The 17,067-nt window shown below is 41.3% G+C and overlaps 1 protein-coding gene across 13 annotated transcripts in view; it reads right to left on the bottom strand.

Moving 5' to 3' along the window:
• Nucleotides 1–17,067, bottom strand: part of WDFY4 (WDFY family member 4) — a 292,757-nt gene that overhangs the window by 114,432 nt on the left and 161,258 nt on the right. For all 13 annotated transcript variants that reach the window (XM_045040302.1, XM_045040303.1, XM_045040304.1 and 10 more), the window contains one exon: nucleotides 21–98. In XM_045040302.1, coding sequence (XP_044896237.1) covers nucleotides 21–98 — 78 coding nt within the window. The remainder of the gene's footprint in view (nucleotides 1–20; nucleotides 99–17,067) is intronic.

The following is a 17,067-nucleotide window of genomic DNA, read 5'->3' as shown; positions in this document are numbered from 1 at the left end:
AGAGCTATTCTGCTTCTTACCTGGACATGATCTTTGTATAAAGATGCATATAGTTCCTGTCCTCTTCTTCTGTAGTTCTCGATACATGACACGAAATCCTGGAGGAGAGAAAACAGGTCACAGCTTAATGACAGTTGTGATTTCAGATAAAAACTTCTCCATTCTTACCAATTATCAGGGGAAATAACGGTTACAAGTTTTGTTGGTCAACTCAGTCACAACCTCATCAATAAAGACTTCACTTACGCTGACACCACACACACAGATATGCACACACGCACACACATGTGCACACACACATTCACACGCACACACACATACATGTCTGTGGGTTACTTCCACTTCCAGCTATCGTGAGCTAGCTTACAACAGGTCAGTCTTCCTCCCAAGAATAAAAAGAAAAGCCATATTTGAATAATCTGCTTTAAGGCAGCAGAGAGTACCAAGAGAGCCAAGACTTAAGACGTCAAGATCTTGGAGATAAAGAAAACTCACTGAGATGTGCCCAGTGCCTGATATCTATGATTTTTTGCCCCTGGGATATTTGCAAGTTTGCAAATAACACAAGAAGTTGAGCTGAACAGAAAGTGGTGGGTAAGAAGCAGAGAAGCTTAACGGAAATTGTGATGCTTTCAGGTGGCTAAGGCGACAAAAATAGGAATTTAGGCTCACCAAGACACCTAGGCCATAAGAGACCAAGAGTCCAGAAATAGGACAGTACAGAGAGGCAAGCCCAGCTTTCTGCACTGATGTTCTCTTTTAAGCAGTTTCTGATTTATAAGCAGTGTAACTTGTAAAAACCAACAGGATTTGGGCTTTAAAGTGGGATCTCTCAAGGGCTGTGCCGTAGAAATAAAGGCGGATTGGAAATAGACCAGGTCTTACAAAGCTGAAACCTGACTTCCAATGGGCTCAAACTCTGAGTACATTATAGTGATCTGTCCCCACTCCAAGTACATGCCAGAAGGCAAAGAAAGTCCTTTCTGGAGAAGGATCCCACCATCTGAAGCCTCTAACTGAGAATTTTCATACGAAATGCTCAGTAGTCAAGCAGAAATTACTAGATGTGCCTGTTAAAAGGATGAACAGAAAAACAGATAATAAAAACATACCCCCACATATATCCAGACATTACAGTTACCACACATGGACCTTAAAATAATGCAAGGTAGTCCAAAAAATGCAGAATGGAGGCTTTTGCAAGAGATATGGAATCTATGGAAAATAACCAGATAAAATTTCTAAATCTGTGAAATGAATTAACTGAAATTAGAAACTCCATAGGTAAGTCTGACAGCAGAGTGGATACAACTGAACAGAGGGTGAGTAAAATGGAAGAAATATTCTTGCTAAATATGATGAGATATAAGTATGGAAAATACTTAAGAGATAAAGATAGATACGTACGTAATATAGAGAAAGCATCTAGCATATGTGGACTGGTGTCTCCAAAGGGGAGGAGACAAAGAAGCAATATCTGGAAAGCTAATGAGAATCTTCCCAAATGGGTGCAAGACTCATTGAGCCACAGATTTGAGAAATTCTGTAAACCTCAAACAAGAAAAATACAGTTAGAAAACCACCCAGAAGCCCATCACAATTAAACTGCAAAAAAGAAAAAAAGAAAAAATATTCAAAAAGATAGCAAAAGTTCTTACCATCTTTAAAGAGGCGACAGTAAGAATGGTAGGGGCCAGAAGAAAATGGAACAACATCTTCGAATCATGAAAGAAAAAAAAAAAAACTGACAAGCTCAAAGCCTCTACCCAGTGAAAATATCTTTCAAAAATAAAGACAAACCAAAACATTTGCAGGCGAATAATACTGATAGAATGCATTACCAGCAGAACTGCATGAAGTGAAGGAGCTTTTGGGGTAGAATGAAAATGATTTCATATTGAAACATATATCTTTGGAATGAATGAAAGACTACAGAAATGGTAAATAGTATATCTAAATGAATTTTGGCTATTGGAAAATAATAATAGCAATAATAATAAAAACTTACAGGATTTAAAAAATAAGAATTAAGATACATGAAAAAATAACAAAAGATGGATGGGGTAAATGAAATAGTGTCCTAGGTTTCTTCAATTAAAAATTTGGGGGGGGGGGCGCCTGGGTGGCTCAGTTGGTTGAGCATCCGACTTGGTCTCAGGTCATGATCTCACGATTGGTGGGTTTGAGCCCCACGTCAGGCTCTGTGCTGATAGCTCGGAACCTGAAACCTACTTCAGATTCTGTGTCTCCCCTCTCTCTGCCAGCCCCCCATGCTCTGTGTCCTTTTCTCTCTCTTGCTCTCAAAAATAAATAAACATTAAAAAATTTTTTTTAATTTGGAAAAAGGGTCTAATTTACATTAAACTTTAATAAAGCAAATATGCACATTGTAATTTCTAGGCTAACCACTAAAAACATAATAAAAGAATATGTGACTTCCAGGTAATAGAAGGGAAGTACAGTAATTTAAAATAGTTGATAATATGTTGAAAGAGGGAAAAAAGGAATAAATAACAGATATTACAAACAGAAAATTTTAAACAAGGTGGATTTAAACTAAAATTGTCATTAATTACATTCAACGTAAATAGAGTAAATGCTCCAAATAAAAGATAAACTGTATCAAAAAGGAAAACCTAAGTAAATGCTACTTAAAAAGAGATACTCCTTGAAATAAGGACACAAAAGGTTGAAAGTAAAATGATGGTAAAAAAATAAATAAACTAGACGAAGGCTAACCAAAAGAAATGTGGTAAAACTGTACAAGTAGTAGTCTTTAAAGTAAGAAGTGTTATTAGGAATGAAGACAGTACTTCATAATGATAAAGGATAAATACACTACGAAAGTATAAGTTCTAAATGTGAGGCATCTATTAATATAGCCTCAGAATATATAATATATAACATAACAGAATTGAAAGGAGAAGCAAACAAGTCTACAATCACACTGGAAGAAGGTAACTTCTCTCTCAGTAACTAACAGAAGAAGCTGACAAGAAAGGTAGAAATAAAGAATATTTGAAGACTATAGTAGGCAAGCCTCATCTGATGAATTGTTTAAAAAATTGCAGAAAATAAATGATACAGAACGCTCAAATGGAATTACTACCTGGGGCGCCTAGGTGGCGCAGTCGGTTAAGCGTCCGACTTCAGCCAGGTCACGATCTCGCGGTCTGGGGGTTCGAGCCCCGTCAGGCTCTGGGCTTATGGCTCAGAGCCTGGAGCCTGTTTCCGATTCTGTGTCTCCCTCTCTCTCTCTGCCCCTCCCCCGTTCATGCTCTGTCTCTCTCTGTCCCAAAAATAAATAAACGTTGAAAAAAAAAATTAAAAAAAAAAAACCTGCCACAGGATGGAACATGGAACAAACATAAAATAATTTCAAATGACTGAAATTACACAGAATATACTTTTTTGAACATAGTGGGATTAAGTTACAAACAAAATTTTTGTAATCCCCATATATTTAAAAATTAAGCAATATTATTTTAAGTAGCCCATGGGTCAAAGAAGAAATCAAAATGGAAGTTAGAAAATATTGTAGCCTAAATAAAAATGAAAATATCACATAATGAAGCACGTATGATAGAACTAAAACTTTTTTGTGGGAATATATGTAATATACCAATAGTATTATTAGAAAAAATAAGCATGTAAAGTAATCTATCAAGAAATTTGAAAAACAATTTAAACCCAAGGAAAATACGTTTAATATCTCCCCCAGAAATTCTGATAAAGAAAAAAAAACAGTCAAAAGTTACCAAGAGCAGGAAAAAGAAAACGAGACACCATTCTAGATTCTACAAACATTTAAAGAATCATTATGAATAACTTTATGCTAATACATTTGAAATTTGGATGAACAACACACACATTCCCCGGAAAACATAACTTACCAAAACTGATACAAAAAGAAACAGAAAATCTAAATTGTGCAATGTCTATTACAGAAACTAAATCTGCAAATAAAACTCCCCCAACAAAGAAAATTTCAGGCCTGGGCATAAGCAGTAATTAGAGGATGAGAGACCAAATTTGAGAAAAAATTCAGTGGAAATCAGCAATAGATAAAGCATAATGTGTCGCTACATAATTAATACCAATCCTTCTTAAATTTCCAAAAAACAAAAACAAAAACAAACAAACAAAAAAAAACAGAAGAAGAGGGAACACTTCTAAACTCATTTTATGAGGCTAGCATCATCCTGATACCAAAGCCAGATAGACGTCACAAAAAGGAACACTATAGGCCAATATACCTGTAAACAGAGATGCAAAAATCCTCAATAAAATACTAGCAAATAGAATTCAACAGCACATGACAATAATAATACACCACGACCTACTAAGATTTTTCCCTAGGATAAAAGGATGATTCAACATCTGCAAATCAATCAATGTCATATACCACATTTACAGAATGAAAGAACAAAAGAACATGAGCACCTCAAAAGACACAGGGCAAGCATCTAACAAAGTTGAACATTTATTTATGATAAAACTCTCAAAAAAAAGAAGTATAAAAGGAATTTACCTAAACACAATAAAGGCCATATGTGAAAAGCCCACAGCTAACATCATAATCAGTGGGGGAAACCAAAAGCTTTCCCTCTAAGATCCACAAGAAAGCAAGGATGCTCACTGTTGCCACTTCTATTCAACATAGCACTGGGAGTCCTAGTCAGAGCAATTAAATAAGAAAAATAAATAAAAGACATCCAAATTAGAAAGGAAGAAGTAAAATTATTTCTGTTTGTAGATGATATAATCATATATGTAGAAAACCCTACATAGTCAACCAAAGAAGAAAGAAAGAAAGAAAGAAAGAAAGAAAGAAAGAAAGAAAGAAAGAAAGAAAGAAAGAAAGAAAGAAAGAAAGAAAGAAAAGGAAAGAAAAGGAAAGGAAAGGAAAGGAAAGGAAAGGAAAGGAAAGGAAAGGAAAGGAAAGGAAAGGAAAGGAAAGGAAAGGAAACTGTTAGAACTAACAAATGAATTCAGTAACATTGTAGGATACAAAATCAACAAGCAAAAATAAGTCATGTTTCTACACACAAAGAACAAACTATCCGAAAAGGAAATTAAGAAAACAGTTCCACTCACAATAGCAACAAAAAAAGTAAAATAAAATAAAGTAGACCTGTCTTCTCAAATAAAACAACTGACAGTATTTTCTGACAATGATAAAATTAAGCTTTCAAATTTCAAATATTAGAATGTTAGAAAACATGTATCTGCCTCTATAAGCTTGACAGTAGCTAAAATTTTTAATATTGGTGGTGACATGAACATGTTTTTTTCCATATTGTCCAAGGAAATGTGTCAACATTAAGGAGATCTACGTAACTCAAGGAACCAATATTCCAAAAGCATGTTAGACACATGTTATAAAATCATGTATGAGTTAAAATATCCAAAGTGCAAAATAGATCAATATGTTAAATGGACAAAAAATTAACTGATAAAGGTTTCAACTAACCTTTAAGAAGCTATTACTTGTTGAGTTTTGGTGTAGTATCAAAGAACGTCTATAATTTCCTTTCTGAATTCAAACTGCATATCTACAGGGAGCTAGATTTTCTTCATATATTTCAACCAAAAAAAAAAAATACAGTACAACTGATTGAGTAAAGAAGCAGATACAGGAATTGAATCCAGCTGTCCTCTTACTAAGCCAGACAGATATTAGAGAGACCTGCAAAAATATAAAGCAATACTCCCCTTTTAATAATTTTTATTTTGAAAAAAATATTTATTAAAAGTGCTATTTATTTTTAAATATAATGGATTTATTACTGTTACTTTTAAATGAATTAATAAAATGCATTACTTTTTAAATTTTGTCTTAATTTCTAATGTGGTAAATATCAATACAAGGCTTTTTGGAGTCCCCAGTCATTTTTAAGACAGTAAATGTGTCCTAAGAATTATTGTTCTAACACTATGAAAATCAATGAATTACCACTCCATGCAATGACATAGATAAATTGCACATAGTCTGGAGGGAAATAAGCCAGAGAAAAGCATATATACTATGTCATTTCATTTACATAAAAGTAAAAGCATGAAAAACTAATGTATGATATTAGAGGCTAGGATAATGGTTCCTTGGAGAAAAGAGGGGTCTAGTGACCAGGAAAGAACATGGGGTTTGGGAGGGCTTCTGGGTAATATAATATAATGCTATATTTTCTTCTCTGAGTACTGGTCACATGTTCACTCTGTTAAAATTCTTAAATGTGAATATTTGTGATCTAAACACTTTTTTCTATGTGTGTTACATTTCAATAAAATAAAAAGTGTTTATCAGCACAGATTCAAAAATATGAAAACAATATAATTGTAAAACCCCACTTACAGTTTTGAAGTAGTGGGAATAGAATGATTTCTTTCTTTTCTTTGATTTCCTTTTTTTTTTTTTGCAGAATTTTCTTTCATATGGCTGTTTACACATATTTACACACATTTATAAGTCAAGCAATCATGAGCATTGTAAGTGACATAAAATGGTGACAAATTTGACTAATTTCACATCTAAAGCAGAAGCCCAGACCTCTTTCATATACGGTGCTCTGGAGACTTGCAGCAGAAGAGAGCTCTTGGGGAGCACTTGGACACAAAGCAGCTCCTGTCACGTAGCACATGTGCCACACATCTTGCCAAAAAGGGATGGATGGGCCTTGTGTGGGTGACTCCAGGGGCTTAAATGGGACCAGAGCAGAGAGTTTCAGGCAGGCAGACTCTAGCAAGACATGTGACAACATGTCCAGACTTCCATGTTGCTCCGTGTTGCTAAATGAGGGTCTGGAGGTAGAAAGAGAAGTCCAGGGACCTTGGTTCTTGGTCCTTACTACCTACAGTACATGGGCAAACCGCTTGATATGTCTTGAGATTTGATTTACCATCTATAAAATGAGGTTAACAGTATCTCTTCTGATTATTCCAAATAGATGTTATGAAGATAGGGTGAGACTGTAGAATGCAAGTACTTTGTAAACTGAAAAGGGTCACCCAAAGAGACTATTTGTATGTAGGTCACAGATAAGATCAGTTGAAAACAGTTGACTTAGATGGTCTCTTCGAACTTCACAATTAGATAAAATTCTGTGTGAGTTAAGTTATAAACCATCTTTACTCTTCAAAAAAATAGCCTCGCTACAATAGCTATAGCCCAGGGGTGTTTGCATCCTTGCTCAGATACTTCATTTCTAATGTCAAATTTACTCTCTATTGTTAAGTTCAGAAAACATTCATTGTCCTTCTCCTATTTTCCAGGCGCTGGAGTACAAAGATGAACCTCACATCTGGTTTTGTGGAATGTGATGGAAGAGACAGATGGTTATGAGCTGCCATGACCAATGTTGAGACAGAGCTATGCACAGGACATGGTAACACAGGACCCAGTAAACACACAGAAGAGGAGACCTCATCACCAATCATGTTCAGGGAAGGTTCTGTGGTTGAGATGTTGCTTTAGCTGTATGTATCTTAAAGGAGAGGTTTTAAATAGAAGTCTGATGTGGTCCATTAGCATTTTAATTGCTCACTCTTACAGCAATTTGAAAGACTGGAAGTAGGGAGCCCCCTTAGGACACTACTGTCAGTACAAGTGAGACATTAGATGGAGGAATGAGTAAAGTGGAGAAGTCAAATTCAAGAACTATAAGAAATGTAAAATTGGTAGGAATCAGTGACTGTATGAGAGAGTAAGAATTTCTCCAAAATTTCTGGTTTGCCTAATTGAGTGAATTAAATTAGATAAACTAAGAAAAAATAAGAGAGGATGCCTGGGAGGCTCAATCAGTTAAGCTTCCAATTCCAGGTCAGGTTACTATCTTGTGGTGAGTTCGAGCTCCACATCGGGCTCTCTGCTGTCAGCGCAGAGCCGTCTTTGGATCCTTTGTCGCCTTCTCTCTCAGCCTCTCTCTCTCTCTCAAAAATAAATATACATTTAAAAAAGAGAGAGAGAGATCACAAGAACAAGAGAAAGCAAGTTTAAATGGTGTGATGTGTAACACGCTGAATTCAAGTGTCAGAGGTATGGCTGCACATCCCTAGAATAAAGCTCAGATGAGACATCCCAGGTTGATGAATTTGTGAGTCATGACCAACCAGATGATAGGCAAACCCTGAGAGATAAGATCCCTCCTAGAGAGTAGGTACAGAGAGAAGACTGGGGAGACAAGGTGCAAAAGCTGGAAAACACTAACAAAGTTCAGGCCAGCAGGAGAAAGGTTAGAGAGGTTTAAGGAAAACCATAAAGAGAGGCCATGGAAGCCAAGGCCATGTGACCACAGTGAATGCACCAGAGAAGTCCTGTAAGATGAGGCCTGAAAACATCCATTGGATTTGTCTGCAGGAACTGGTCATTGGCAACTTCTGAGAGTTGTTTCAGAGGGATGATTAGATAGCAATAAGTCAACTAGAAATAGGATAAGGAAGTGGAGACCATGAGTATAGGCAACTCATTCAAGAAACTTGACTCTGAAGAAGAGAAAAAGAGGTGGGAGCAAGGTGATAGGATAAAAGAGGAAGAACAGAACTCAAGTGTATTACCGCACTGACGGGAGCTTGGCAGTGAATGGGAGACAGTTGAAAAGCAAAGGAAAAGGTCCCTGATGGTGCAGGTTCTGCCAGATAAACGAGAAAGGATGAGATCGGCAGCCCAAGTAGAGGTTGACCTGAGCACTGGGGGAGGGAGAGGCTTTCGTGCTTGGAGGTGAAAGGAAGGACCTAGCACTTTACAGAGGACAAAGAAGTTTCCATGTGCATTATCACATTTAATATTTAGTCTCCTGACAAATCTGTATGATGATAAGTGGGATAAGCGAGGGCGAATGACTCCAACAAAACACTCCAAGGAAGTGGAAGCCCCGGAAGATGAGCTCTTGGAGGCCGCCATCACGTGTGTCTCCCCCACGCGCATTTCCACCCCGCGCGTCTCCACAGTGCTAGGCAAACACTACTCTCCTGTTGGGCTTTGAGAACTTTCATGCTCTAGAAAGTTGTCACACTTGGTACGTAGAGACAGGAGGTGGGCGATTTGGGTCGGTTCAAGGGCAGAGGCCCATCTGCCTGGGCAGCAGTGAATGTGGCACATGGATCAGGGACAAATTCAGAGCAGAGCTCTGCATCGTTTATTGGAACTAAATAGCCTTTGCTTAGCAACTGCCTGTGTGTTAAAGAGTTTGAGAACCTCTGAAGTAGAACAAAGGGCCTCAGAAGGCTGTTTGGAGGTTTGAGAGGGTCCAGATCTGGTTTAGAGCCCGTGCCCTGCTGTCCCAGTGCCTCCTTAGGGAAGGGTTTGGCTACAGAATCCAGACCAGATCTTCGACTGGGGAATGGGGCATATCCCACTGTAGGCTCACCTGTAAGTGAGCTGACCTTGACTTGGTAAGGCCCACCTTTGCCAGGGCACCCCTGGGGCTGGCCAGATGCTGGTGACCCTCTTGCCCACACGGCCCCACAGGAAGTGCCTGCTGTCCTCTGATGATGGTCGTTACACTTGTTTGTTTAAAGCATCATTAGCCCTGTAATCACAGCTGTGTGGCCCTACAAACACAAGGAAGGCCAGCATCTGAAGACAGCCCCTCAGACTCTGCTCAGGAACTTGGGGCCAAGATTACAGCTAGAACTCCTGGCCTCTCCAGCCAAGCACCACACGTGCTGGGTCCAGGACTAAACTCTTCACCTGGACTGTTATCTACTGTGCGCTGACACTTTGTACATCTCTTTTGAATCCTCACCATTTTCTCTGCTTGTAATTTATTGCAAAGAAACCCTAAGATATATACACAAACATTCACTGACAACATTTTCCACCATCCCAGGTATAGTAGCACAAAATGAAGCAACGTAAATATCAACACATGGGAGGCTGGCTCTTCCTTATGAGACAGTATTATGCAGTCATACAAATCATGCTCTCCCAAAAGGCCACCACTAGCCCACATAGCTAGTGGTGTGTCCCTTTTTGGGCAGATACTGTCCTGGACCTGGATGGATGACTTGAATAATGGAAAAAAGGCTGGATTTCAGCTTCCTGTTGCCACTCTGACCAGATGCCTTTGCGTGCAACCTATATAACCGTTCACTGCAGCCCTGGTGGCAAAAAAGATTTAATGATATGGAACCAGGTTTTTGATATATTGATTTTTAAAAGGAGGTTGGACAGCCATATGCTAACAATAATAAGAGTTAAATCTGTATAGATTTGCATAGAAAAGAAAACCTGAAGGAAAAAACAGTATGGTGGCCAATAATGCTGTTGGCCAAATAGTGTCAGTTCTCTCCTCCTATAGGGACATGGCATGATCGCCCTTCCTGCTACCTTTTAGCTAGGTGGGGCTGGGGAGAAGTGTGCAGAAGCTTAAAAGACTCATGAGATATTTGCTAAGTTCTTTTTTAATTGCCATGGTAACATTCAATGTTCTAGATGATGGCTGCTCCACGAGCTAATGTCTCTGAGGGAGGACAAGGCACGGTAGACTCCTGGCCAACTCACAAGGCACTTGTAACACAAGTGAGAAATAAGCCTTCGCTATTTTAGGACAATTCAGTTCGAGGATGTTTGTTACCGCAACATAACCTAACTTATCCTCAATAATACACACTCCAAGAATGTTAGAATGATTACAGTAAGGATGCACTAAAATACATGTAAGGCATGTGGATTCATGTTTGTGATCAATGGACAAAAGATCAAGAGACCTACGGTGAAAACAAGTGTGAGATCAATTAAATATTCTCAGCAAAGAGCTGGAGCGATCAAACGCAAGATAAATAACAGGCTTAGAGGATGATAGCCCAAATTATAAAATAAATATGGATGAGACCCTACGGATATAAAAAAAAGATTGAATAAATAAATAACGGGGCAGAAGAAAAAAACCTTCCTTATGGAAGAATTTCAGATAATATATGTAGATGCTTTCCTCACCAGGAGCCCACTCTGAAGGGTGGGCTGGTCTTTTTTTTTTTAATTTTTTTTTAACGTTTATTTATTTTTGAGACAGAGAGAGACAGAGCATGACCAGGGGAGGGTCAGAGAGAGGGAGACACAGAATCTGAAGCAGGCTCCAGGCTCTGAGCTGTCAGCACAGAGGCTGACGCGGGGCTCGAACTCACAGACCACGAGATCATGACCTGAGCCGAAGTCGGCCGCTTAACCGACTGAGCCACCCAGGCGCCCCAAGGGTGGGCTGGTCTTAAGGACTTGCTTCCAAAAAGCAAGTATGGGAAGGGGAATGAGAGGGACTCTGCAGTGGAGAAATGTGGCAGACAGCACCAGGACCATGTGATGATTTACACGGGTGTCACGCACCCCTGACCTGATGCAATGTGGTGAAAGCTCATTCTTCTTTGTGATCTTCCTTCCAAAGCTTCACAGCCCCAAGCGAGTTATGATAAATATTAGACAAAGCAAAATAGAGGTGTACTCCCCAAAACATCTGACCAGTACTCTTCAAAACTGTCAAGGTCATGGAAAATAAGGAAAAGTCTGAGAAATTGTCACAGGTCAGGGGAGCCCAAGGAGACACGATAACTAACTGTGATGCGGTGCCCCTCACTGGATCCCAGATCAGTGGGAAAACTGGTGAAAGGAAAATGAGGTCTGGAGTTTAGTTACTGCAATGTACCAACGTCAGTTTCTTTGCTGTGACAAATGCACCACAGTAATCTTACATGTTATCAACAGGGGAAGCTGGGGGAGGCACACGTGGCAGTATTGAATATGAAGATGGAAAGTATATGAAAGGTATACCTAGACAAAAGTGTATTAGAAAATACACTGAAATTCTCACAGCTTCCCACCCAAACCCCATTATGAAACTGCGACGGAAGGTAAGAGTCACTGCTCTCCCAGCTGGGCACGGCTCCACAATGCCCTTGGGTATAAACAATTCATTGTGCTGAGTGTAATTCTCATGTTCAAAGACAAATGGTTTTTTGGCAAATCTCGTTCCCCCTAATTGCACGAGCCAACCACTTCATCAGACACTTAACAAAGAAATTAATTCCCCAAATGGTGGGAAAGCTGTGCGGTGGATATGCAGACGTATGGTGCCGAATTCACAGAGTCAAAATGGTATTGTTCTCAATGAACAATGTGAAGGGACTGTGAGCGTACTGTTCACAGCTTGCTTTTCGTTTCATGGATATATTTTAAAACTTAACCTATATGACGTGACTCCACTGTAGGCAACCTTCTTTACAAATCTTTTAGGTTACAAGTATTCACTAATAATTCCATAAAAAAAAAACAATAACCGTTCGATGTGGGTGTCAGATCTAGAGTCCTTTCACCCCTGGTTTCTCTGGCCAAAGAAAAATGAGACAGGTTCAAGTCAAACTCAGGTGAGCTCCCATTCATGGAGGCAGGAGTGAAACCAGATGTGGAAGAGACTGCCCCCACCCCCCCACCACGGATCTCACGTTCTCATTGGTCACTATCATTATCACTCACTGCTCACCTTTTCTCCATTGGTGGGGGCTGAGAGGAAGAGAGATTTGATTAACAGTGTAATGTCACCGGGTGTCAATGAGCGACAGAAGAAACCATGCTCTGTGCACGCACTTTGTAGGTACCATGAAACCATCATTACTACTCTTCTCTTTCCTGGAAACCTCCTCAGGACTCCCACGATAGAGTAGAAAACTGTGAGAGCAGTATTCTGAATTATTGTGGCTGGGTTTCCCACTAGCACCCTCCCCCCATTCGAATAAGCTCCTTGGGGACACTGCCCATCTCTGTCCCCAAGGGCCAGGTAAACAGAGACAACAATAAAAGTTTGAGAGATTGACATGAAACTCACAGACTCTTGTCACTCCTCCGGGCCATATTTTCTGCAGCTGTTTATTCCCTGTGTGGAGTGAAGCACTCCATGTGGTCAGGATTGAGGAGATCCATCAGGGCCAGTGGCAACACTTTCAGGTCTGGCCTTCACACCCCCTGCACTTTAAACCCATCTGAGGGGCGCCTGAGTGGCTCAGTCGGTTAAGCGTCTGACTTCGGTTCAGGTCATGATCTCACGGTTCGTGAGTTCGAGCCCCACATCAAGCTCTGGGCTGACAGCCCGGAGCCTGCTTCAGATGCTGTGTCTCCCTCTGTCTGCCCCTCTGCTGCTTGCACTCTGTCTCTCGCGTTGTCTCAAAAATAAATGAACATTAAAAAAAATTTTTTTAAACCCATCTGAAAATCAGGATTTTCCTGACTGTAAAACATTCAATAAAGGTCTTCTGTTTATGCCTTCTCTGTAAAAGGCTGACGCATCTACCTTTAAATGTAAGTCCTTGGTGGAGACCTGGTTTGGGTTACACGACAGAAGCAATTAAATGCTTTCCTTGTGTGTTCACTCATAAGCCACGTATAATATCTATACATGTGCACATAAAATGTCAGCAGCCCATCGTGAAGGAGGGGCGTGTGCCCAGCAAGCCAGGTGTGGTCATGGTCGAGGGGTCTTTGCGGGATATCTATTTGGACAACTCGGGCCAGGAAACGTTCTTTTCTCCAAGTGCCCAGATAATTGCACTTTTCTCTGCTATGGAGACATAGCCCCTGGATTCTTAATAAACGTCAAGCAATACCAGAGTAATAATCATATTTCCAGCAATAATGACAAACAACTGGTGCTCGGAGTGGCTGAGGAGGGACCAGATCACCACAGCGCAATTCATCTCTTGTTAAATTCACTCACATATTAATTTCTAAGATGAACGGTGGTTTCTAATTTGTCTTTTTTGAACTGTGATGTTTTTATTAAGTTCAATCGTCATGAGTGCATGGAGAATGACTACTCAAAACAACAACAACAACAACACTCCAGTGCAGCAAAGGACAAAGGCTTTGGGATTGCGGGTAACGAGTCTTCTCGACGAAGCCACCCTCCCTCCTCTTTGCCTCCTCCTTGGGCGTCAGGGCCTCCATGAGGCTCCGACAGATGGGAAGTGTGAGAAAAGAGATATCTGTTGGTGAAGCCGCCAGTCTGTGATGCTTTGTTATGGCAGGGTTTTCACTCCAGATAATGCCCAGTGCTGAAACTGCCATGTCAAAGAGAGAAAACAAAAGGAGACTGGAGCTTGTAGGGAGGATTCCTTCTCTAGGCTTTGAGAAGAGAGACAAGGCCACCTTGGCCGGGACTGTCCTGCCACTGCCTGCCTCCAGAGCAGAACTCTTGACCTGTGTACTCAGGATGGCACTGACTGCAATCTGGGTCCACAAGAGGAGTTACCTGAGGGTGGCCCTGACCGTATCCCTGTGCTCCTTGGTGCTGCACACACTTGCTCACCTCGGCTCTCTTGGGAGGTCACCCCAGGGCTTGCCAGTAGGCACCCACTGTTGGGCTGTTTGTCGCTCACAGGTAATGCAATCAACACCAACACACCTGCCTCCTCCCTTAGGCTGGGCCCTCACAGATGCGCCACTGTTGAGTGAAAAATAGACAGCTGTGGCTGTGCAGGGTCACGGCCAGGCTGGAGAGGGTGTGGCAGGCTTTCACAAGGGGCAGGGGATTTAAAGTCCAGGAGAAGCAGTTGGTCCTCTGGTAGGGGGAGGCTCGTTCAGGCCAGACAGACCCACATTTGCCCCAGGGTACAGATGGGAGAAGACAGGGTGCACTGTAACCAAATACGGGTCTGCCCTGCAGACTGCACAGGACTGGGGCGAGGGAGGGGCTTAGAAAAGCAGCGAGGTCAGGTTTCTCGCCGTGGGGTTGTGGGTCTGTGTCCTATTCCCGACGGCGCGGCAATAAATGCTAGATTTTGATCAGGGACGTGACATGGTCAGATCACATCCTTAAAAATTCCCAGTAGGGGTGGCAAGGAGATGCTGGGCAGGGCCATCTGCTTTGGTCTCCCTAGGTCCCTGTTCGCAAGCTCTTCCACCTCCCGGCAAAAGTATAATTGATGGGTGGGGGATAAACGTATGAACTATGTTGCCTCTTGTTCCACAATGGCAGCCAGAAAGCTAGAGCACAGTATAGATGCTTGGCTGTTACTCTTTATTGACTGCATGTTAATGATCTTAATTCCCCGGGAATTGGCTTTCTTCTTCTATTATTATTTTTTCTGATCTCATTTCTGTGTGTTAGCACATGCATCCTTATCTGAAGGTAACATAAATCCTCTGGGGAGTGAATCAGAATATAAATAAATACATGAAATTAAGTTAAGATAAACTGGATATGATATTCCAGTAATACCAGACTAGCAGCTAACCCACAAAGCAGATAGATGGTCACAACTGTCCCTCTGCACCTGAAGGGGCCCCTTCCTCACTACCAATCTTCCCTCACATCCTTCCTCCCCTTCCTCCTCCTCCAAGTCTCAGCTCAAACACCTCCAAGAAGTTCATGTGAGGTCCTGTCTCATCTGGGCACTTCTTGGGCCTTAACCTCCTGTTACACTGTAATTATTTCACCCTCCCAAGAAGGTGGGCTCCCTGGTCAGGGACCCTGTCTGTACTGGCCTTAACTCAAGGGCCTGGGATACGATAGGACATCAATGAATGTGCATGGGATTTTGGAGGGAATGTCTGCAGAAGAAATGGGTGCTTAAAGATGAGAGAGAGAGAGGGAGAGAGAGAAATAGAGACGGGTACAGATATAGTCAAGGATGCAGACATATTTTCTGATCCCCCAGAGAAGCTAGTATGGCACTCGACAGCTGGTTCCTGCCACCCTCGTCCTGGATCACTCTCCCGTTTGAGCTCCACGCCCCATTTATATGGATCTGTTCTCAAATACACCAACTCATTCCCACCATCCCACTAGCTGGGCCCATTTCGGGAATCGACATTCCCCAGGTGCTGGATGGCTACTCTTTCCTCTCAACTGAATTATCACATCCAACCCACAGTGATCATGAGCCAGTCTCTAAGACACCATCTATTTCCTCCAGATCGTGTCACACTATCGAATATTTTCTCATTTATTCCCTTTTGCTCACAGTCCGTTTCCCAAACTGTGAGCAGACACCTCATCTCTTGCCCCAGCCCTTACAGCAGCTCTTGGACACAGAGGTCCGAGGGTGAGGGACCATTTGCAAGAACCGATCCGACACAGACCCATTCAACTGCACTTTTGATTTACTCAATGACCTCAGCTAATTCTTCAACACCCCTAATTATACCAGTAGACCCACCAGCACCCGAGGACCCCTGAGCCTTTCTCCCAGGCCACCAGGACTGGACGGCCATGGTTCCTTCTGCTGTCTCCACTCTCCCCCCGCTCTTCCAGGCCACGGAGTCGAGTCTTCACCAACCCCCATCGACAACAGCAAAGGGAAGGAAATTTCACAACTTCCTGTTCTGAGACTTGGAAACACTTTTTTAATTAACCAAAATGGTTTCTCATAATAGATGGGTCCCAGGGCGAGAACGCGGCTGTAACTCACGTGGCAGGCGCCTGGCGGCCGAGCTGGGAGTGGGGCCTAGCGGGTTGTGAATGGCAACAGCGCCTCGGGAGGGCCCCGCGCTCACTCTCCACCCCATCACCATCTGCCGTTTTATCATTTACATAGTTTGGGACACTTCTGTCTTAGGAACTCAAAAGCGTTCTTACATTGATGAATATACTTGTTTTAAAAATCCAAATCTGGACAAGGAAACAAAAAGGTGTTTCTCCCAACCTTATGTCATAATTTTTCAAAATTGAAAGCATTTTGTAGGACGATGATACCTTCCCCCAACCACAACATTGGTTTTGGGGACGCAGGTATGTCGCACATTAGAAAATCTGAACCTCAAAATAAATTCCTGGGTATAATTCGCCTTTAAAGTAAAGGACTGTATTCAGTTTTCAAGAGGATTCAACCCAGGATTCCTTTAAATTGCCAGGTCCCTAAGTTGGTTTCAAATCTGTTTCAATTTATAAAAGCTTCACCTGTATACATTTTCTTCAGAAACTCATCTAGTAATTCTTCTTAGATGCCATCTAAGGAGAGAGATCAATAAATGACAAAAGGATTCTTTAAATATAGAGATCACGGGCCATTCATCTCCATATTTTTAGAGAGGAACACTCTGTCTATTCAATAAATTCCTATGCTGTTGAATTGCATAGGATGAAGTAT

Source organism: Felis catus, chromosome D2 (assembly GCF_018350175.1).
Source record: "Felis catus isolate Fca126 chromosome D2, F.catus_Fca126_mat1.0, whole genome shotgun sequence".
NCBI classification, from domain to species: Eukaryota; Metazoa; Chordata; class Mammalia; order Carnivora; family Felidae; genus Felis; species Felis catus.
Note: the sequence above shows the minus strand (reverse complement) of the source record. Positions and strands in the feature narration are given on the sequence as shown.